Genomic DNA, 22524 nt, shown 5'->3' with positions numbered 1-22524 from the left:
CAGCACCAGCGCACCCTAGGGCGCTAGGTCTAATAAAGCCCTTATCAAGCAAATCTTACAGCTGCTTCTCAATTTTTTTAGTTCTGGCGGGGCCATACGATATGGCGGAACAGAAATGGGCTGAGTGCCCGGAGCCAAATCAATGCAAAAGTCAATGTCCCTGTCGGGTGGCATTCCAAGCAGGTCTGCATGAAGCACCTCTGGAAACTCCCGAACAACTGGCATAGAATCCATAGAGGAAACCTCAGCACTAGAATCACGAACATAAGCCAAATAAGCCAAACACCCCTTCTCGACCATACGCCGAGCCTTCATATAAGAGATAACCCTGCTGGTAGAATGACCAGGAGTCCCTCTCTACTCCAATCGAGGAAACCCTAGCAAGGTTATGGTCACGGTCTTGCCATGATAGTCCAATATAGCGTGATAAGGTGACAACCAATCCATCCCCAAAATAACATCGAAGTCAACCATATCGAGAAGTAGGAGGTCTACACTAGTCTTAAGACTCCCAATAACAACCACGCACGAACGATAGACACGGTCTACAACAATAGATCACCTACTGGCGTGGACACATACACGGAAGCACTCAAAGAATCACGAGGCACAACCAGATATGGGGAAAAATAAGATGACACATAGGAGTATGTAGACCCTGGATCAAATAGAACTGAAGAATCTCTACTACAAACTGAGACCGTACATGTGATAACTACATCGGAGGCCTCGGCCTCAGGCCTGGCTGGAATAGCACAACATCGGGGCTGGGCTCCACCACTCTGAATAGATCCCTAGGATGGACTCCTGCTGGCTGGACTCCACCTCTAGCGGCCTGACCTCCACATCTAATACCTCTACCTTCACCTCTAGTTGTCTGATCCCTGCCTCTAGCTAGCTGAGTGGGCGGTGGAACACTTGGTGCCTGAACCATGGCACGAGAACCCTGATGCTGAGAACTGCTCGACGCTCGAGGGAAAAATCTAGCAATGTGCCTTGGATCGCCACAAGTATAACAAGTCCTCGGCTGCTGGGACTACTGGCCCTGAAACTGACCCTGACGGCCTGAGTAGCTACCTTGAAAACTCTAGAGCGGAGGTGCACTGATAGGAGCTAGCAATGCACTGTAGGGTAGCTGATCAGAATATTGCATATGAGAACCATGGCCACCTAGAGCACCGTGAGAAGCCTGAAGTGCTGAATAAAACGGCCTAGGAGGATGGCCCCTACCGGAAGAATCCCTGCCTCCAGAGAAGGCACCACTGAACCTACCAGAATAACGAGGCCTCTTGTCAGACCCCTGATCGCTCCCCTGAGCTAGAACCATCTCAACCCGTCTACCACATTGGCTGCATCCTGAAAGGAAATCTCGCTCCTTGTCTCGTTAGCCATATGCAATCGAATAGGCTGAGCGAGTCCCTCAATGAACCTTCTCTCTCTCTCTCTCTCTCTCTCTCTTGGTGGGGAGTATAAGAAGAGCATGACAAGATAAATCAACAAATCTAGTCTTATACTGGGTGACAGTCATAGAACCCTACTGAAGATGCTCGAACCGCCTACGGTAGTCCTCTCTCTAACTGACAGGAAGAAACTTCTCGAGAAATAGCTGAGAGAACTGGTCCCAAGTCAGAGCTAGTGATCCAGCTGGTCTGGCCAAACAATAATCCCTCCACCAGTTCTTGGCAAAACCTGATAGACGAAAAGCAGCAAAGTCGACCCCATTGGTCTCCATTACCCCCCATGTTCCGTAGAACCTCATGACAACTGTCCAAATAATCCTGGGGATCCTCTGAAGATGTACCTCCATATGTAGTAGTAAAAAGCTTGGTGAACCTGTCCAGCCTCCACAAGGCATCAGAAGACATGGTTGACCCATCACCGGTCTGTGCTACAATACCTGGCGGAACTACCCCAACTGGCTGAGCTGCTGGAGTCTGAAACCGGGGAGCCATCTGCTCCGGAGTGCGAGTAGCAGGAGTCTGTGCTCCTCCTCTAGCATAGGAGACAGCTGGTGCTACAGAAGTATGTCTGCCTGAGTGACACTCTCTATAAGGCCCACTAGACGGACCAAAGCATCCTGGAGTACCAGGCTGTCGATGAACCCCTCTGGAACCTGAGTTGGCCCCGCTGGAACGGTCTGGGCCGGAACCTCATCCTCAAACTCTATTTGAGGCTCCGCCGTTGGTGCTGCTGCTCGAGCTCTGGGCTGAGCCTTGCTTCTGCCTCGGCCTCGGCCTCTAGCACGGCCTTGGCCTCTACCCCTCGTAGGAGCTGCCACTGGGGGCTCGGGCTGCTGGTCAACTGATGAAGCGGTACGTGTTCTTACCATCCACGAAAGAACAGAGTGGAAGTTCAGTTAGCATTAAGAAATCAAGTCGCACGACTGGAAGGAATAGATGTGAAGTTTTCCTAAACTCTATATCCTCTAGGGTATAAGCATAGACGTCTCTGTACTGATCCCTCAGACTCTACCTAGCTTGTTCGTGAATTGTGAGACCTAGGCAACCTAGTGCTCTGATACCAACTTGTCACGATCCGGATTTCCCACCGTCGGGAATCGTGATGGCGCCTACTCTTGAAAGCTAGGCAAGCCGATAGTTACAATTTTACGACATTTAATATCAATCAAACAGAAACAGATAATAGCTAAAACCAAACAGAAATAAAATGCGGAAGTGATATAACAGTTCGACAACTCTAATACATAATTACCCCAATGATCTGGTGTCACAATCCATGAACCTCTAAGAAATTCTACAAATATTGGTTTGAAAGAAGTACAACTGTTATCAAAATGGAAAGAGACAGGAGAAACTAAAATAAAAGAAAGGGGACTACAGGCTCTGCGAACGCCGGCAGATCTACCTTGGGTCTCCTTGGACTGAAGGCAGCAACCTCGACTCTACTCACAAGATCCGGCACCAAAATCTGCACAAAAAGTGCGGAGTGCAGTCTCAGTACAACCGACCCCATGTACTGGTAAGTATCGAGCCTAACCTCTGCGAAGTAGTGACGAGGGTAGGACACGACAACCATATAAATCTGTGCACTTAAATCATATGCAAGAGAGTAATAGCAGCAGAAATTTAGTAAAAATATAACGGGAAGGGGAAACATGCTGAGGGGAATATCTAATTCTGACAGTAATACAGTAAAGAAGCAAGGTACATATCATACTTTGAACCAACAAGAATAATAACACAGCATCACGTGCACGGCATCACCCTTCGTGCTTTTCTCTCATCCTCACCATAAGAAACAATAGAGACGGCACGGCATCACCCTTCGTGCATTAACTCTCTCAATATCGCGGCACGGCATCACCCTTCGTGCATTAACTCTCATAATCATGGCACGGCATCATCCTTCATGCATTAACTATCATAGAATATGGCACGGCATCACCCTTCGTAACACTCACTTAGAATATCGTGCGCGGCATCACCCTTCGTGCTTTACACTCTTCCTCACCCAAACAATAGAAACAATAACATCCCGGCAAGGGAATCAACAATAGCCAATCTCATTTTAATAGTTAACTTCACAAAATAAGCCTCAACTTGAGTCAATTCTCAACAATGATCTAATACCACGAAAATATCATAAGACTTGTTCAACATGGAGAATCATCAAATTTAAGCATGAACAGTACGCAATAAGAGGCATAACAGTCACAATATAAGACTCACTTGCATGCTCAACATCAACGTATAGATACTCGTCACCATACCTATACGTCGAACTCAATACTAACACGTAGCAAATAGGATGAAAACGCCTATTCCCTCAAGCTAAGGTTAGACCAAAGACTTACCTCGATTCCACGGCCAAAAATCAAGCCTCAAGTACCGCTTTACCTCTCGGTCCACTTGTATCTAGTCATAATTAACTTAATATCATCAGAAAATGCTATAGAACTCAATTCCAATGCTTAATTATAGGTTTCCCAATATTTTCCCCAAAAAGTCAAAAAACCGACCCCGGGCCCGCTTGGTCAAAACTCGAAATTCGAACCAAAACCCGATTACCCATTCACCCATGAACCCAAATATGAAATTGGTTTTGAAATCCGACCTTAATCTGAGGTCCAAATCCCTAAAATTCGAAATTCCTAAATCTACCCAAGAACACCCAATTTTCCCATGAAAACCCTGAGATTTTGAGATGAAATCATGTAAAAAGATGAAATAGATTGAAGAAAAGGAGTTAGAAATCGTTTACCTATGATTTGGGGAAGAACTCTCCTCTAGAAAATCGCCTATGGGAGCTTAGGGTTTGAACATTTGAGAAATGAGTTCAAAATCCCATCTAAGTTATGTTTTACACATCTGCAGATGTCGCATTTGCGACCTGAGCTTCGCATTTGCGAAGCTCGCAAATGCGAACCCCTCACATTTCTGCTGCCTTCGCAAATGCGAAGGAAAGTTCGCAATTGCGAACCTCATCCTCTGCAAATACGAGCAAATGATCGCATTTGCGACCAGTCCCCTCCCAACTTTACTTAGCAAATGCTAAGAGTTCTCGCAAATGCGATGACTGTTGGCCCAGCTACTCTTCGCATTTGCGATGAGTGGCTCGCAAATGCGATACTGTCAGACTTCGCAATTGCGAACTCTGGGCTTGCAATTGCGAGATCAGAAGCTAACACCAGAACTGAACCTGCAACAGTTTTTCCTAAGTCCAAAACACTTTGTGGCCTATCCAAAACTCACCCGAGCCCTCGAGGCTCCAAACCAAACATGCACACAAGTCTAAAAATATCATACGGACTTGCTCGTGCGATCAAGTCGCCAAAATAACATCTTAAACAACGAATTTGACACCAAAACTCATGATTTTCTTAAGAACACTTGAAATTCTATTTTTGCAACCGGACGTCCAAATCACGTCAAATCAGTTCCGTTTCTCACCAAATTTCACAAACATGAGTTAAATATTATATCAAACCTGTAACGGGCTCCGAAACCAAAATACGGGCCTGATACCAATGAGGTCAACCCCTATTTCATTTCTAAAAATCCTTATATTTTCCAGCAAACAATTTTCTTCAAAAATTCATTTCTTGGGATAGGGACCTCGGAATTCGATTCCTGGCATACGCCCAAGTCCCATATTTTACTACGGACACTACGAGATTGTTAAATCATGGGTCTGGGTCCGTTTACCAAAAATGTTGATCGAAGTCAACTTTAATCAATTTTAAAGGCCAAATTCAATATTTTTTTAAATTTCACACAAAGTCTTTCCGAAAACGCCCCCGGACTGCGCACGCAAATCGAGGAGAAGGAAAATGAGGTTTTCAATGCCTTAGAACCTGGATTCGGATTCAAAAACAAAAGATGACCCCTTGGGTCATGACAAATGCAGGTACCGGTGGAAAACCGGTGGGAAACCTATATATATATATATATATATATATATATATATATATATATATAGAGGGTAGAGACAGGTTGTAATTTGGCCACTTTGTGCATGCATCATTATACTCATCGCTCAACGACCTTTTGAGTCTTGAATTCATCCCTCCTCATAATGCTTACTTTATCAGAAATATTTCAAGATAAGCTTTCAGTAGCACTCACCAAATTTATCAGAGCGCATGACCATTGGATCACTGTAGGGCATCAAAGGAAGATTGGCAGCAAATACTTTTGCATTTGTTATATATAATAATATTATTAAGGACAAGAAAGTTCCCTCAAACGTCATCATGAGCGTATGCTTTCTTCAAACCAGGGCAACTGCATGCATTAAATTCAGGATGGGTAACGTTATTGGCAATTCAAGATCATGAGTTCCCTATTAGAGAACAATAATTGTACACTAAACTGTTCTTTAAGGCTAGGTCAGAACATCATCTGCCGGCATTCGGGCCTAATTGCTTCATTATTTTATTCAGTTTATTACCTGATAGCTCATAAGGATTGTAAACCGCTTCCTAAATGGGTTTCTATTTCCAGGCTACAAACCTTAAATCTCTCATTGAGAATCAAAAATAAAATTTTACCTCCGATTGATATCTTATTTATTATAAATAAATGTCCTTTTAAAAAATTATTTCCTATAGCTACCTTTTAATTTTTATAGATAAAATATCTATTTATGGTCACTTCCTACCTTTAAGCCATTAAATACGCTGTGTATTATTTTTTTCTCTCCCTCTCTCCTCCTTTCTCTTTCCTCTTTCTTCTCTTTTTCCCCCGGTTTTTTCCTCCCCTGCTTTTAGAAATCCTAGCAGGGGCTGTGTTCCGCCAACAACAGATCCGGCCGGCGACCACTTTCCCCCTTCCTTGTTGTGTCACCCCTAACCCCCTCCTCCGGCCGGCGATACCTTCTTCTTTTTCTGAAGTGATGATGATTACATTAGAAAACCATTTGTTTTCCAAACGTGACGACCTAAAATAGTTGATGTTGAAAAACTCTAAGATCCAACATCTTTCACGCCATTTTGAATGGAAAGTCAAGAAGTGATTTTTTTGCTTAACTACTCGTTGTTCAAAATTCACGGTCCAACTAATTCAAATTCATTCTACGAGATTATAAGAAGAAGATTTCGACAAAGTGAAGGAATGCGAAAATAAAACGGCAAAAGAAAAAAAAGAAGTAGCTGCTTTGTCTTGAAGAGTCTGTTACCTTTTTTTTTCATTGCATTTCAATGTATCTCGTTGTATTCCATGTATTTCATTGTATTCACTGTCTCGTTGTATTCCATGAATGTATTCATATATTTTTTTAATTAATATAATTATGTATTCAGATGTATATATGTATTCAAATGTATCTGCAATATGTATTCATATGTTTTTGCACTATAGATGACCTGTTATACTTCATGTATTCAATGTATTTTTATGTATTTAACTGTATTCAATGTAATTATATAATTTCAATATATAAATCTATTTATAGAGATACCACTAAAAAATATTTTAGTAAAGATACCACTAAAAAAGAAAGGATGGATTGAATCTCTGAAGATTGCTCTGTTTTGGGGGTATTTTTCAGTTGAGAATCTTTGTTATAACTGGAAATACAAATATTGTGTGTTTTAATTGAGTTTGTTGAGTTATATTAGGAGTCTATCGCGTTAATTGATTCATTTTCCGTTTTTAAACAGCTGAAGACCTTTTTTCGCAAATTCCGTTACTGTATTCACGAATACAGCTCGCGAATATAGTTGAATACATTCTCTGCTTAGTTGGACTCCTCTATTTTTCGTCGAGTTTTGCTACTGTATTCATGAATACAGTAGCAAAAATACATCGAATACAGTCTATAATAACTGTAAACATAACTATATAAAGTAATTTAGTAAATAGTAGCTATAACAAGCTAGTAATCACTAAAACATAGTGGTTTCTGAAAATTTCTCTTAAAAAAATCTCTACCAACCATGCTCCCACAATGCCCCTCAATATTTGATTAATTTAATTAGTTGCCCCCCACTGTTTCATTGAAGTTTCTCATCCACATGAGACAGAGAACTCAGAAGAAAAGAAGACCACAGAAAAAACATCACACATTATTACCGAAGAAGGATTTTTTTCTTTTAAAAAGGGCAAATTCTCGTCTTTAACATTGACTCATGTCTTAAATTTTTTATTAAAATAAAAAATTCAATTCAATTTTGGTAATTGAGAATTTCAGATTGTACCTAATTTAACACATGGCTGTGGTTTTTGAATTCTAAAAGTAAATAGTACTGTTTTGGTTTTTGTGGTTTCCACTAAATCATGTCACCAAAGTGGATAATTAATTAAATTCTTATTTATGCATTGCAATAGATTTTCTATTGCAGTATATCAACTATATATAAATAGAAATTTTACCAAAGGTGTTCTTTAGGAAATTATAAAACTATTGCATAACATTCTCATGAGTTGGGGATGGAAAAAATGAAATCGAACTCTGATCTTGCAATTCAAAATTTTAATCCACAAAAAGATGAAAAACCAGCGGTTGTCGTCCTTAGGCGTTGGTGGCACGTATATGCGGATTAATTTACAGAAAGAGGAGAAAAAAAGGAGCAAAATATACCCCTATGCAGATTAACATATACAATATATATTGCATGTATGTATAGTAGATGTTGAATCCCTCAGAAGAAGAAATTACATTATATATCACTTGGACCACACAGCCCATCCGAAAATAGCCCATATTTGAAGCCCTAACCTGGTTTAGCTTATGTTGTATATGTTTTGAAATTTTGTTTTCACCCGGTAGCCCACAAATATTATTAACGGTTTTCTCTTTTAAATTTCTTTCTCTCTCTCTCTTCTTCTCACGCTTTTTTCAGAGAAGTACCAAGGCAACCGTCCTCCATTGTTGCGCCTCAAGTAATTTTTCGAGCTTTCACTCTTATTTTCAGGTAATTTTTGTTTCATTTTATGCTTTACCATAGTTTTGGTTTTAAATTTTATTTTATTTTTAATTTTTTTGCTTTTCTGATTTTGAATATTTTTTTACAATGTTGTATTTTCTGTTCGATTTTGTGTTCCTTCTATCTTCGCTCTGGGCCTAAACTTGGTGTTTTAGTTTGCATGCTTTATTATTTCGACTTTTAGGGTAGAATTTATTTTTTGAGTTTTGTTGCAATTTGGGAAAATTGGCCTCTGCTTTGTGTTCATGGCCTTTGTTTTTGGTTTGATTTTTGTGTCTTCCTTCACTTGTCTTCACTTTTGTTAAAGCTTTATTTGTTTTATTGTAGAAAATGCGTTCGAAAATGTCTGCTTCTAAAAGTCGTATGAAGGTTGCTGGAAAAGGTGTTAAGCTCGATTTTGCGAAAATATTGAGGGACTTGCCCTCAAGCCCTGATTTTGAAGCGAATGGGCATGTCCAGGCCCCCGGTGATGATAATTTTGAGTCTCATTCTCCTACAAAAAAGTCGCAACAAGAGAGCAGTCGAATGACTCATTCGCAAACGAAGAATACTCCTACTCGAGTTAAAACATTGAGGGACTTGCCCTCAACCCCTGATTCTGAAGCGAATGCGCATGTCCAGGCCCTCGATGATGATGATTTTTAGTCTCCTGCTCCTACAAAAAAGTCGCAACAAGAGAGCAGTCGAATGACTCGTTCGCAAACGAAGAATACTCCTACTCCAGTTAACATTGTTAGAATAAGGAGTAAGAAATGTGGGAGACATGAAAAATCCAAAGAAAAGCTGAAATTTGATTTGGTTGATGAAGATGATATAGGCCCCAGTGTTAAACCGAAAAAGAGAAAGATCGAGGACGTTAAGCATAAAAAGAGCAAGATCGAGGACGTTAAGCATAAAAAATGCAAGATCGAGGACGATGGTGAGAGTGGTCTTGATTGCATATCCAAAGAACAAAGGATTGCTACTCACCGGAAATTGAAGGAGAGAAAAGCTAAGCTGAAGGTATTCCCTGTGTTGCTATTAATTTTATACATCCTTATACAATTTCATACAAAGTTATACAGCTGTTTATACATCTTTATACAAGTACTGCTACACTGATTTATACATGCTTATACATTATTTTAGTATAATTTTGTTCCTTATTTCTTTCTTGTTATTTTTCCATATGCAAGGTTGGAGACTTCTATATACAATCAGCTGATCATTTCCACAACAGGATTAGTTCCCATACCGAGACTGATATTGTCAGTATTTTGAAGCAATGTTTGACTGACACGCAGCTTCAAATGTTCCGTGCTAGCTGTTTTGGCTACTTCTTGGACCTGCCTCAATTTAAAATTCAAAATCAACTTATTCATTGTATACTATTGAGGAAAGTCGTCCCGGGGCGGGTTGTTTGCTGAGTTTTGGCATTGGAGAGTTTGCTGCTATCACTGGTTTGAAGTGTGTAGAAGAAGACGTCACTGTCTATGACAAACCAGATGTCAATAAGTTGCTAAAAGAGTATTTTCCAGGAGATGGAAAAAAGGCTATAACGAGGGGGCAGCTTCTTGATCGCTTCAAGAAAAAGGACTGAAAGTCGGACGAAGATGCGTTCAAGATGGCCTTGATGGTGTTTGTCCATCATTTCATATTCTCATATGCCAATAATCATGGTATCAACAAAGATGATTTTGATATCATTGAAAGTGGTCAATATCAGACGTATGCTTGGGGAAAAAAGTCATTTGAAGACATTTTAAAGACAATGAGGGACAGACAGTGTGACTATTTGACAATGTATAGGCTCCGAGGTTTGCCACTTGTGTTATAAATATGGTTTTTTTGAGTGTTGCTCTATGGTTGAAAGCATCTAGCTGTTCGCGTTGGCACAATGTGCCATGCATTCTTAATTGAAAAGTTATTGAAACTCCAACATATGCGGATTTGACTGGCGGGGTGATCATGTCTAATATCTACAATGTAAATATTTTGTACCATAATACTTCTTCATATATGATTTCAATTTTTCTGTAAGTATGTATAATTATGAATATGTCACAATTTCCTTTTTCTACTATTGTAATCCAGTTTTTCTTATTGTAGTTGAACTATAGGAACATTTCCCCAACTCGTGAAGAGATGTCAACTCTGAACATCGCCACATTTTTTGAAGTTAATGCCGATGATGTTGCATCAGGGGAGGTGCCTGCCTTTCACACTGATAATTCTATCTCTGCATCTCCACCTTGTCCTCAGAATATGGAGCAACAGTATAAACGACCTTATCCCCAGAATACGGAGCAACAATCTAAACGACCTTATCCTCAAAATACGGAGCAATAGCCTAACCCAAGTTATGATCCTTCGGCGCGTATTGATCTGTTGAATGTTGAAGTTGAGAAGTTGAGGAGTGCTGTTGGAAAGGTACTGCAGCTTTAGCTTTTCTGTAGTATATCGGTATTTTTTGTATATACATGATTTTTTGGTTATAAACATGGTTGTTGATTTACTTTTATTGTTTTTGTTGTTTTTGTTGTTTTTTGTTGTAGTTGACTGATACAGTTAAGACACTCAACAGTTATGTAGTTTCTTATTTTGAAAAAGTGTTCAGTTTTCTGCATATAAAGGAAACCAAGCAAGCGAGGGAGGAGGTTCCTGATTCTAAGGTAATGTTTTACTGATAAAACCAAATCACTCAATAGTTATGCCTTCTCTGAATCATCACTCAACAGTTATGCCTTCTCTTTCTATTATTTTTTATTAGATTCGTCAGTGCATGTCTGATGACAATACATCTGGTCTCGGCGAATATGATGGATATCAATATGATGTTGTTCCTGACTTTGTCGAGCAAGTGAATCAAGATAACACGCTAGCTGACCAAACAGATTTAGGTGTCAAAGAAAATGAGGGAGTTACTGATGGTGTTGATCATGGTATTCGTTCTGCATTTTATATTTTTTTTGTCTGATTTTTCTTTTCTTCATTTTGAAAGCTTTTTATTATTGGTTTTCTCTGTCTAAGGGGCAGCAGGTGATTTCAAGGGTGATACATTTTTGGATGACATTGGCGATGAAGATTTAGCTGCGCTACAGATGTCCCAAATTGTGCTTCACAGACCACCCGTCATAGACGTAGAAGAGGATTACATTTCTCCTGAACAGTCGGTTCGACAGAAAATATCAGGAAAATATGCTAAATCTCCGTATTTGCCAGTTTTTTATTCGGGGGCTTCAGGATCGGTGCACAAGCTCATTTTTTATATCAAGCATCCTTTCACGATCGAAATTGATGATTTTGACCCCTTGTCGCCATTGGCCAAAGAGTTTTGCGCGTTTGTTGATAATGGGATGGATACGAGGCGAAGTATCTTAACTTTCTTTAAGCTTTCATGTTCTGATTTTATACTTGTCAATAAAGGTAGTTCTGATTACTTTTTATTTTTGGTGATTTGAAGTGCCAAAAATATTTATACCGATGAAGTAAATAAGCTTGCGGAAGCTTTTACTTTTGGCTCGTGTCATGTGACCATGAAGGATTGGTTCCACTCACTTGGGTATTGTGGTCGACCTTTGATTGACATGGTATTTAATAACTTTCTGTCCTAATGCCTTTTTTTATTTGTTGCGTATCTTTATTGTTTGAGACCCCCATAGTGTATACATAACTTTATATAATCACGGTATAAGATTGCATAAGATTTTATAACCTTGTATAAATATGTATAACTCTGTATAATAGTGTATAAATTTGTATATTTAAAAAATCTGCATCATATATTGATTTTTTTGTAGTACTTTGAATCATTTAGTAGTGATGGTTGTTTTTGTTTTATTTTTCTTGTCTCAGAACTTGGATGTCCTCTTTTACTATTTGAGGAAGAGGGAAAAATATGGGCCAAATGTTGCCATGCGGTTTACTACAACCGACTTTGCCTTTGGTAAATCAACTCACTGTATAAAGATTTCAAAGTGAATCAAGATCCTTCAGTGATTCTTGAAGAGCATGAAATAGAAGAGTACATTAGGGGGTATTATTGTGATGCAAATGTAGCGTGGCACACTGTTGACCACGTCTTATTCCCTATCTATGTCAAGCGCGGAAGAGCAAAATTGGGCCACTGGGTTTTGGGGTTGTTTACGTTCATAGATAGGTGCATCCACATCTATGACTCTAACCGTGGAGCTATTAGTGATAGACTTGCTTTGGATGCTGCATTACCTTATGCAATTTTGATACCTTACTTCTTGAAGAGTTTTGATTTTTATGTCGAGAAAAAGGGCATTGATTGGAACAATGGTGCATATACCAATAAATCCTATTCTGATGCTTTGCAGATTAATCTGGTTAATAATGTGCCACAACAAATCAAATTGTAGGTTAATCTCAGTTGTTTTACTATTTTACTATTAGTGTACCTATTTACAGCAACTTACAGAGAATCTAATTTTTTTTAATTACAGTGATTGTGGTGCTTTTGTTGCTAGCTTTGCTGAGTATTTCATCCTAGGTAAGGAAATTCAAAAAGATAATTTTGACATTGAGACACTTCGCACTAGGTGGGGATCTCTATTGTGGGATTATGGAAGGAAAGACAACAGTCCTGTGCAATTAGTGGTGATGAAATCACAGGAAGACTTTTCAGGAAGAGGAAGAGGGGACGACCGAGAAAGTAGTTCTATTTTTTTCATTTTAATGTAGTTTTGCTATGTATTAGGAGTTGTTGCCTAGTTTTGTCTAAGTATTATTCTGCTACTTGTGAGATAACCTTAAAGGATATTATAGATGATTTTATTTTGTGTAATTTGTGGTAGTCATTACACATTATGGTTGTGAATGAATTACATTTTAATGAATATTTCAGTTGCTATCCTTTAACAAAGTATGTATTTTCGTTATTGTTGCAGTTTTGTCAATGTTGCAGGGTTTATACATATGTATATAATAATATACATAGTTATACAGTTTTATACAAACTTATACTCTCATTTATACATCTGTATACATATAATAACATTGATTGTTTGCAGTTCTGTTTTGCATTTGTACAATCTATCAATATATTTAGCACCATTAAAAACAGCAACACACTATTATTGGATAATCAAAACATGTATAATAAAATATATTTAACATAATTGTAACATATAGTGTAAATTGTAATTCTTTATTAACATTTGTAACTCAATTGCTTGTGAAACTTAACTACTCAACATTTGTAACTCTACTGTTTGTGAAACTTAACTACTCAACATGACAACATATGTAATAGAAAGTGTTATGTTTCCAACTATTTATTTTGGTCGATTCCTACATGTTTTTCTATTGTGACCACTTTGTCCACACACAGAACATGAACACGCCCTCTTAGACTCATTCTCTGAAGCAAGTTTGAGTCTTTCCTTTCTGGGCCTTCCTGCATTTCTTCTCCCTTTAGGTGGTAGGACCACATCTTCCAGCACCTCTGTTGGGATTACCCATAAACTCTCATCTGGCATCGGATTCATTGGAAATTCATAAGTTCTAAGGAAGTTATCCTTCTTGTAGTAAAAAGAGCAATACTGGCCAGGTTTCAGCTGCTGGTTCTTCAAAACCGCCCAAGCATGCGGACATGGAAGTTCATCCATTTGAAATTTGCCGCAACTGCATGTTCCCTCTTCAAGGCACACTATGTTTCGCCTTACCCCTTCAAGCACAGTATATCACTTCTCCTAGCAGGCCTCACCTGCAAAAGTTTTTTTTTTTAAAAAAAAAGTGAAAGAACATTATACATTATTATACAGAGATATACATCCTTATACAAGCAGTAAAATGCAAGTCAGCAGTGCCAAGCATCATTATATTTGATTCAATTTACCGTCATTTGCTCCGATGCAATCAGATTTTCCCGAAGGAGTTTGTCGTACTTTTCGCCAAGCTCTGTAGATGTCTCCATTGCACTTTTTCTGTTTTTGTTGTTCCACTGTTGTAGCAAATTTGTCATGTACTCCAGCAATCGCATTACTGGTAACTCTCTAGCATCCTTGTTTGCTGCATTAATTGACTCTGCAATATTGGAAGTCATTACCATCGACCTTTTCACTTTGGAATATGCCCTAGACCACCTTTCGTAGCCAATTTCGAACAAGTAAGGCTGCACCCTCGGATCAATTTTGCACATCTCTGTCATATGGTAGTCAAACTTCTCTATCGTGTAAGCTCTAGCCAAAGCAAAGAAGATATCCTTCAATTGTTTGTGATGTTTCTTGAATGTGCGCTTGACATTCTGCCACAAGTGAAACATGCAAATACAATGTGGTACTTCTGGGTACACAGCTTTTGTGGCATTGAAGATGCTTTCATTTCTATCTGAAACTATACACATCACTTCCCTAACTCCAAAAGTACCCTTTATCTGGACAAAGAACCACTCCCAAGATTTGTTATTCTCTGAATCTACAATTGCATATGCAAGTGGAAAGATTTTTTCTGTTTATACCAAATAGATATTAGGATTCAGACAATTATACAAATCTTATACACAGTTATACACAATTATACAATTTTATACCAACTGCAAATTTTATAAAAACAGTAGCTGTGAAATCCTATACACTTTTATACATGAAACTACAACATTATACAAACTGCAGAAACAAGGTAGATGCAGTCAACTCACCAGCTTCATCCTATGTGCAAGCAGTCAATATGGTACCCTTATATGCTGCTTTAAGGAAACTTCCGTCAACAACCATTATCGATCTGCAATGCTCCCAACCCTTGATAGATGCATATACCGAAACATATGCATAAAGAAAGTATCCATCTTCTGATTTGTGCAACTTTGTAATCGTTCCTGGATTTGTACTGCAACATATACAAATACCTCGGCAACTCCTTATATGAATCGCTCGGATTCCCTCTTATCATTGCCATTGCTATCTCTTTAGCTCTCCATGCTTTCATGTAGCTCACTTCAACCCCGTGTTTCTTTTGTATGTCCTCTATTATATCATTTGCGGTGTAAACTTTTTTTGGATTAACATACTTGTCCTTGACTATACTAGCAATTACACCCGAAGTAGCTTGACATTGTGTTAAGTATCTTTCACCATAGCCGCATGTGTGATTATTATTGTAACTTCTCGCCTTGAATATGTTTGCCTTGTAAACGGCAGATGATTTCGAACTCCAAGCACAATTGTCATCCACACACATAAGGTGATACCTAGGATTAAAGATCATTCAACTTCTAAATACACTTGTATACAAAAACATAACTAGATATATACTAATTTTAATACGTATATACAAATATATACTACTTTATACATATTTATACATATATATAACAAAATATACGACTATTGCCATACCTTGTTGCGCTTGATCTCTTCACCTTGAATTGGAACCTCTCGCGTACAGCCAAGTTCTTCATCACACTGACAACTGTCTCTTTATCTTTATAAACTTGATCCTCCTCAACAAATTCGTTCAACATATTATCTATTATACCCGTATTTTCAATAAATTCGATATCAGGCATAATCTCAGTGCTATCAATTGTGGATGCATCTATACAATTGGAACTTGTAGCAACCAAACAGCTAGAACTTGTAGAAACCAAACAACTGGAACTTGTAGCAACAAAACGATTATCATAAATCTCTTTCACATCACATACAACGGGTATTCAGTGAAATTCAAGTTTTTCTTCATTAATTCGATATACACCTTAACATCCGTATCGTTGTAACTCAGGATCGGTGGCAAACCATCCTTTGGGAGAAAGTTAATCTCTAATGTGTTTAACTCACAATCGATTCTAATCTGTTCCGAAATAACTGCAACTAAATTGTTGTAGCTGAATGTCGACTCGATTATTACACAATCGCTGACGAAATTGATAAACTTGTTTTCTTCCCATTCACCATTATGAAGAACGTAAACTGGAAAAAGCTCCATCGAACAAAAAGTTGAAATCAAAATTGCAGCAAAAATGAAAATCGCGCTGATTGCAGCAAAAAAAATTCACTTTTCGTGTTTGATTTGCTATTAATTCGAGATGAAGAAGAATTTCTAGGTTTTTTGGAGTTGCATTGACTGTAAGATCGCGTTTTTTGTAGATTTGGGGAAGAAGAATAGAAAGAATGAGAGAAAATCCCGCTGAAAGATACAAAATCCCGCTTCTGAATCCAAAAAAACGAAAATAACGCCCCTTTTTTCGGATATGGGCCTGTTATTTTTGGGCTACTCAATTGTAAATTGAAATATAGGCTATAAAGTTGAAAAGTAGGCAGCCCAGTTGTTTTAATATGAAATTTTTCCTTTTTTGTGTGTGTTTAGTATATTTCTATATATTTTGACCTCAGTGAAAGTTCTAGCTTCCCCATCAAAGCATAACAACAATGCCAATAATAATTGGTTCAAGAAAGTCAACTAAAACGTGTATTTCATGGAGACATACTTTTTTATATATAAAACTTCTCTTTCCACTATCCAACACAAGGTCTGTGTTTATAGATTCTTGATGCTGATAGATTATACTATATATATTAGTGCTCTCTGAAGAGTTTGAACTATCATTTAATGTGTAAACGCTCAGATATTAGTAGAAGAAATTCCTTTTGCTGATACACAATAACTTCAGAAGTTCTTTTATTTGTTCAGCCATGGAAGCTCCATCCGAGGCACATGGTAAACTAGGAGCCTGGATCACCTTCCCCTTCATCATAGGTCTCTCTCTCTCTCTCTTCCCCTTAATTAATAGTATTAATTTCCATGTGTTTGCAGGTTAGAGGTGATAGTTGAATAAATGAGTATAAAACGGATATGTGAATTGCTTTTGTCCATGCATTATCCTTTCAGCCATTTTTGCACCTCTGAACTTCAATACAACTAATTAAACATGCCTAAAAATACTCTTAATATATGATATAACAATGTTCAATTCCGTGCAATTCTTTCCCAAAAGGCCTCGTATCCAAGACCTTATAATTAGTAGATTCTTTTTCTTTTATATTTTTCATATGAGACTTTGTTTACACAACCAACACTTATCACCACATTCCAAAGGAATACTTCGGTATAAATGTTGCATTTTTACCGTATTTTGCTAGATAATGCAGAGAAAAAGCTCTTTATGTTGTTTCATTTCATATAACACTAAATTACACTTTAAAAAATTAAGTAGTGTAGTTTTTAAAACGGAGGAAGTTGCTGATTTCTCACATAAAATTCACGGCAAATAACAATAGGGACCTTTTAATTTATGAGTGACATACAAGTTGCAACTACTCGTATTCATACCATATTTAAATATCGATAGATCCATGGATGTGACTATGTAATGTGTTGACTTCAATTCCATTATGGAAACATGCAGCGACAACAGTAGGTTCAAACCTAGCATTTGGAGGTTTGACGAGCAACCTTATAGTGTATCTGATAAAGGAATATGAAGTGGAGAGCATCGATGCTGCTCAGATATCAAATCTGGTTAATGGTGCTGGAAGTTTGATTCCCGTCGTTGCTGCTATTATTGCCGACTCATTCATTGGTTGCTACTCTATCATCTGGGTTTCATCCATCATCTCTTTATTGGTACCTCTATTTCGTCTCTAGCAAACCCTTTTTTTTTCGTTTTACCAAGTTAAATATTATACGTGCATTGTAAGCTTTAAAGTTAACTTTATATATATGCGTATACTAATCACAAGTCACACATATATATATATATATATATATATATATATATATATATATATATATATATATATATATACCATTATTTTGAATATAATAATTTCACATAAGCGTGTAACTCGCCTAGTTGATAAATTGATTTCTCTTCTCTTGTCATATGTTACGCCACAGCAAATTTAGCGATGGAAAATGTATTGAGGTAGTATCTATTAGTATGGGTAGAGAACCAATTTATAGTAGGTTTTAACTTTAATCCATACATATATTAACAAAAGAAAATCCAACAATTGCATCTTCTTCAACTTTCTTTTTTGATAAGAGCTATCTAAGGACTATGCCAAAGTTATTGTTGCTAGCTGGACTTTGACGAAACCAATTAGTAAATGTTCTAGACAATTTCACCCCTCTATTTAATAGTACCTAATCAGTACTTCCTCCGGTCCACTTTTTAAATAATTTTTTGGCTATGTTCACACATATAGGGAATTCACCTTTTAGTATTAATTAACAATATAATTGATCATATTAACCTTAATTTACTCGTTGGAAATATAACAAACTACTCCTATGCTCTTTACTGCAATGACTACTTTGGAAAGAAGAAGTTAATTCCTTATTGATATCTGAAAAAATCAAATATTGTGAATCACAAAAAATAAATTCACTTAAAGTGGACCGGAGAGAGTAAGATTTTTTCTTTTTTGTCTTTTCTACTTGTAGGGCACAATCCTTTTAGCTTTAACAGCAACACTTGATTCTTTGAGGCCTAAGCCTTGTGAAGTTGGCTCAACATCATGCAGTCCTACACCAAAAGTTCAGTATGTAGTACTCTATGCAGCCATAATTCTGGCAACTCTGGGGAGTGGTGGTTCTCGATCAACCCTTTCAACATTTGGAGCCAATCAATTTAATAAACCAAAGGATCAAGGGATTTTCTTCAATTGGTTCTTTTTCTTCGTGTATGGTTCTTCTGTAGTAGCATCCACAGCTGTTGTCTATGTTGAAGATAATGTGAGCTGGAAAATTGGATTTTTCATTTGTGTTGGAGCTAGTGTTCTTGGTTTAGTCATTTTCCTAATGGGAAGCAGATTTTACACTAATTCTAAGCCAGAAGGTAGTCCATTCACCAGTTTGGCACGTGTTGTGGTTGCAAGTATTAGGAAAAGAAAGGAACCACTCCCATCGAGTGGTGATGATTTCTACCATGGACATAATCATGTTGCACCTAAAGCAATAGTTGTTCCACCTTCAAGAACCTTCAGGTAATAGTGCTGTAATTGTATTTATTTATTTGTGTGACTATCTCATTTAAGTGTTTAAACCATGAGAGAAAAGAACAATTATAACTTCAACAATGCCCTTTATGTGCGAGCCACGAGCCACATTCTCTTTTTCTTTTTTTTTCATGAGCCAAAATAAGGCAGTCCGATGTACTAAGCTTTCGCTATGCGCGCCGCTTTGTGCGGGTTCGGGGAATGGTCGGACTACAAGGGTCTATTGTACGCATCATTACCCTGTATTTCTGCAAGAGGTTGTTTTCACAGCTCAAACCTGTGACCTCCTGGTCAGATGACAACAACTTTACCAGTTACGGCAAGGCTCCCCTTCTTTTTTCATGGGGCAAAGATGTAAAAATTTCTTTTTAGATATAATTGGTGTCGGTGAGATTTGAATCTAGGACCTCAACTTGGTTTATTTGATACTTCCTCCGGGTCACAATAAGTGACCAATTTGCTTTTGACACGCCCATTAAGAAAATACTAAACTCTATACAAAAATATCTAGTATGACTAAACTACCCTTAATTAAATATTTAAAGTAAAGAGTAAGAAAACTTTTATAAGGGTAATTTTGTAAAAACATATTGAATTTTTTCTTGATTATATAAATGGACACTTATTTTGGACTAAAATAAAAAAGTAAATTGGTCACTTATTGTGGAACGTAGAGAGTACTATGTATAATTATCTAATCATTTCATTTGAAACGTTACGTTATTAAAAAGAAAACGATTTTATCGACTTAATCTCGAACAGTACGTGGTATTTACTTTAATTATGCACCATAAAAGTATTTACTTTAGCTGATCCACATTTCCTTGTCGCTTAATTATGCTTTATTTGCATCACTTTTTGTTTTACGTTGTCTCAGTGGTGAATCATTGGTAAATCTTGACATTTACTACTGTCTTGGATTTAGTATATCCTAAATTAGCACCATAAAAGTATGGCCATACAGTCAAATCCACTCTAGGAGATATGAACTAGTACATACGATCGTGCGATGATTGAAAATTTTAGTGGAGCTTTAATTTGAGACTCCTATTTGAGATGTCAGCATATTTTTATGTTTGTCTATCAATTTATTCCCGCCGTTTCAAATTAGATAAAGTACATTCTTTTTTAGTCTGTTTCTAAATAAATGACCAATTTTTAAATTTGAAAATAATTCAACTTTAAACTCTTTATTTTACCCATTTACCCGAAATGAGAAGCTTATAAATATCATGGCGCCACAAAGCTTTTACCCCTTAAGTTTTAAGATGACAAGTTTCAAAAGTCTTTTTTTTTCTTAAACTCTGTACCGAGTCAAACTACCTCATCTAAATTGAAACAGAGAGAATAGAAAGACTGTTTTTTCTTTTTTTTAAATCTTGAAAGACTTCAATGGACTGTTTGGATGATGATACGAAAGCAATATTTGAAGGTTCAATTTTTTCTCTCTTTATGCATATACTTTCCAAACGTATGTCTGAAAATAAAAATTTAAGGGAATGAATACTTTTTATGGAAGTTGGTCATCATGATGCAGGTTCTTAAACCATGCAGCCATTAGAAGTGAAGGTGACGTTAAACCAGATGGCTGTATAGCTAAACCCTGGAAACTTTGTTCAGTCCAAGAAGTAGAAGATTTTAAATCCTTAATCAGAACCTTACCACTATGGTCAAGTAGCTTTTTCCTTGGCACAACAATTGGTGTACAAGCAAGTATGTCAATCCTTCAAGCCTTAGCAATGGACCGTCACGTTGGACCTCATTTCCAAATCCCAGCTGGTTCCATACTCGTTTTTTCCATGATCTCTACTGCTCTATTCCTCACCCTGTTCGACAAATTTCTTTTTCCCGTGTGGAAGAAGTTGACTGGCAAATCCCTAACTCCTCTCCGGAGAATCGGCGTCGGGCACGTGCTCAATGCTCTGGTCATGGGCGTCTCGGCCTTAGTCGAGTCGAAGAGGCTAAAGGTAGCAAAATCGAACAACCTTGATCAAGGTTATAATATTGTGCCAATGTCAGTGTTATGGCTTGTGCCTCAATTAGCACTTGTTGGCATTTCAGAGGCATTTCATTTTCCTGGACAAGTTGCATTTTACTATCAAGAATTTCCTACAACCTTAAAAAACATGGCAACTGCGATGATTTCGGTGATTGTTGGGGTCGCATTTTACTTGACTACTGCTCTAATTGATGTAGTTAGAAGGACGACAAATTGGTTACCAGGTAACATAAATAAGGGAAGGCTGGACAATGTGTATTGGGTATTGGTTGTAGGCGGGGTATTGAACTTTGGTTACTATGTGACATGTGCTTGGCTTTACAAATATCAAAACCTGGAGGGCGTGGAGCATAGTGATTCTCCTTCTGATGAGTGATTCACGGGTCAATAAGAAAAGAAACTTAATAATTAATTATGATCATTGACCTTGAAGTTACTTCACAATTTATGATTATATTACGAGTTCGGAATTCTGTTATGGGTTATGACTATCAAATGAAAATAATTGTTATTTACATATTGAAGAAAGACCATACCTAACTCATTTATGATTTATGAATATGTAAAACCACTGTTTACGCCTTTTGGTGTTTGTGAATAAAATGAGAGGAGTAGTAGTTAAATTTGGGTTTTGCTTGTTCTTTTGTACTTGCATTTTGCTAGAAACTAAGTGAAGTAGACGATTACTTCAGTATGTCAAGGATTACATTAGGTGATGGTTAGGCACTACAAGAAAATACTTATTTTGTGGGGGTTATTTTGATAATTTATGACGGTTTCCGACCCCCACAAAATAAATTGTGGGGGTTTTTAAAAACGCCACAGTAACGATTGCCACGAACAATATTGCGGCAATTTTTTAAAACCTCCACGACGACCCCCACAAATTGAATTCGAATTTGTGTCGGTTTTTAAAGGCAACTAGTGACAATTTATAACCTCCACAATATGATCTCAATGTTCTTAAAAAATTATTTGTGGGGGTTGATGACCCTCGTAATATGTTCTCATTATTAAAAAATATTAGTGGATTATAGCATTAAAAAATAATTTTATTAAATAACTTATAACACAAATAAAATTCCATGACAAATAATCATAATACTAAGCATAAGGAGTTCAAATCTTTATCAAACTAAACTAATACTAACTCATGTAAGGTAACTCAAAAAATTTATTACAGAATGGTAACTTCA

General features: G+C 37.3%; 3 protein-coding genes across 3 annotated transcripts; 1 reads left to right on the top strand and 2 right to left on the bottom strand.

Annotated features, from left to right (window-relative positions):
- LOC109230312 lies at window positions 13666–13998 on the bottom strand. Its single transcript, XM_019395825.1, has one exon. The coding sequence runs from the start codon at window positions 13996–13998 to the stop codon at window positions 13666–13668; it is 333 nt and encodes a 110-aa protein (XP_019251370.1).
- LOC109230311 lies at window positions 14052–16315 on the bottom strand. The gene is made up of 5 exons (XM_019395824.1): window positions 16126–16315; window positions 15727–16018; window positions 15148–15578; window positions 14229–14839; window positions 14052–14096 (listed from the first exon to the last, which is right to left on the bottom strand). Exons 1-5 carry the CDS (start codon window positions 16313–16315, stop codon window positions 14052–14054), a joined length of 1569 nt encoding a protein of 522 aa, XP_019251369.1.
- LOC109229562 (protein NRT1/ PTR FAMILY 2.7-like) lies at window positions 16883–21947 on the top strand. The gene is made up of 4 exons (XM_019395045.1): window positions 16883–17086; window positions 17736–17953; window positions 18776–19317; window positions 20867–21947. The coding sequence occupies exons 1-4, from the start codon at window positions 17023–17025 to the stop codon at window positions 21702–21704; spliced, it is 1662 nt and encodes a 553-aa protein (XP_019250590.1). The 5' UTR covers window positions 16883–17022; the 3' UTR covers window positions 21705–21947.

Source organism: Nicotiana attenuata, chromosome 7 (genome assembly GCF_001879085.1).
Source record: "Nicotiana attenuata strain UT chromosome 7, NIATTr2, whole genome shotgun sequence".
In the NCBI taxonomy this organism is placed as follows: Eukaryota; Viridiplantae; Streptophyta; class Magnoliopsida; order Solanales; family Solanaceae; genus Nicotiana; species Nicotiana attenuata.
The sequence above is the reverse complement of the archived record's forward strand: the minus strand, read 5'-3'. Positions and strand labels throughout refer to the sequence as shown.

What these genes read in the sequence shown, in the direction of transcription:
- LOC109230312 (XM_019395825.1), bottom strand. Translation starts at nt 13,998, where the DNA reads ATGGATGAACTTCCATGTCCGCATGCTTGGGCGGTTTTGAAGAACCAG.
- LOC109230311 (XM_019395824.1), bottom strand. Translation starts at nt 16,315, where the DNA reads ATGGAGCTTTTTCCAGTTTACGTTCTTCATAATGGTGAATGGGAAGAA. An exon ending in TAACTTTCTCCCAAAGGATG is followed by an intron (nt 16,019 to 16,125) that starts GTTTGCCACCGA and finishes GTGATGTGAAAG; the next exon opens with AGATTTATGATAATCGTTTT. An exon ending in AAGAGATCAAGCGCAACAAG is followed by an intron (nt 15,579 to 15,726) that starts GTATGGCAATAG and finishes CTTTAATCCTAG; the next exon opens with GTATCACCTTATGTGTGTGG.
- LOC109229562 (XM_019395045.1), top strand. Translation starts at nt 17,023, where the DNA reads ATGGAAGCTCCATCCGAGGCACATGGTAAACTAGGAGCCTGGATCACC. An exon ending in CATCCATCATCTCTTTATTG is followed by an intron (nt 17,954 to 18,775) that starts GTACCTCTATTT and finishes TTCTACTTGTAG; the next exon opens with GGCACAATCCTTTTAGCTTT. An exon ending in CCACCTTCAAGAACCTTCAG is followed by an intron (nt 19,318 to 20,866) that starts GTAATAGTGCTG and finishes ATCATGATGCAG; the next exon opens with GTTCTTAAACCATGCAGCCA.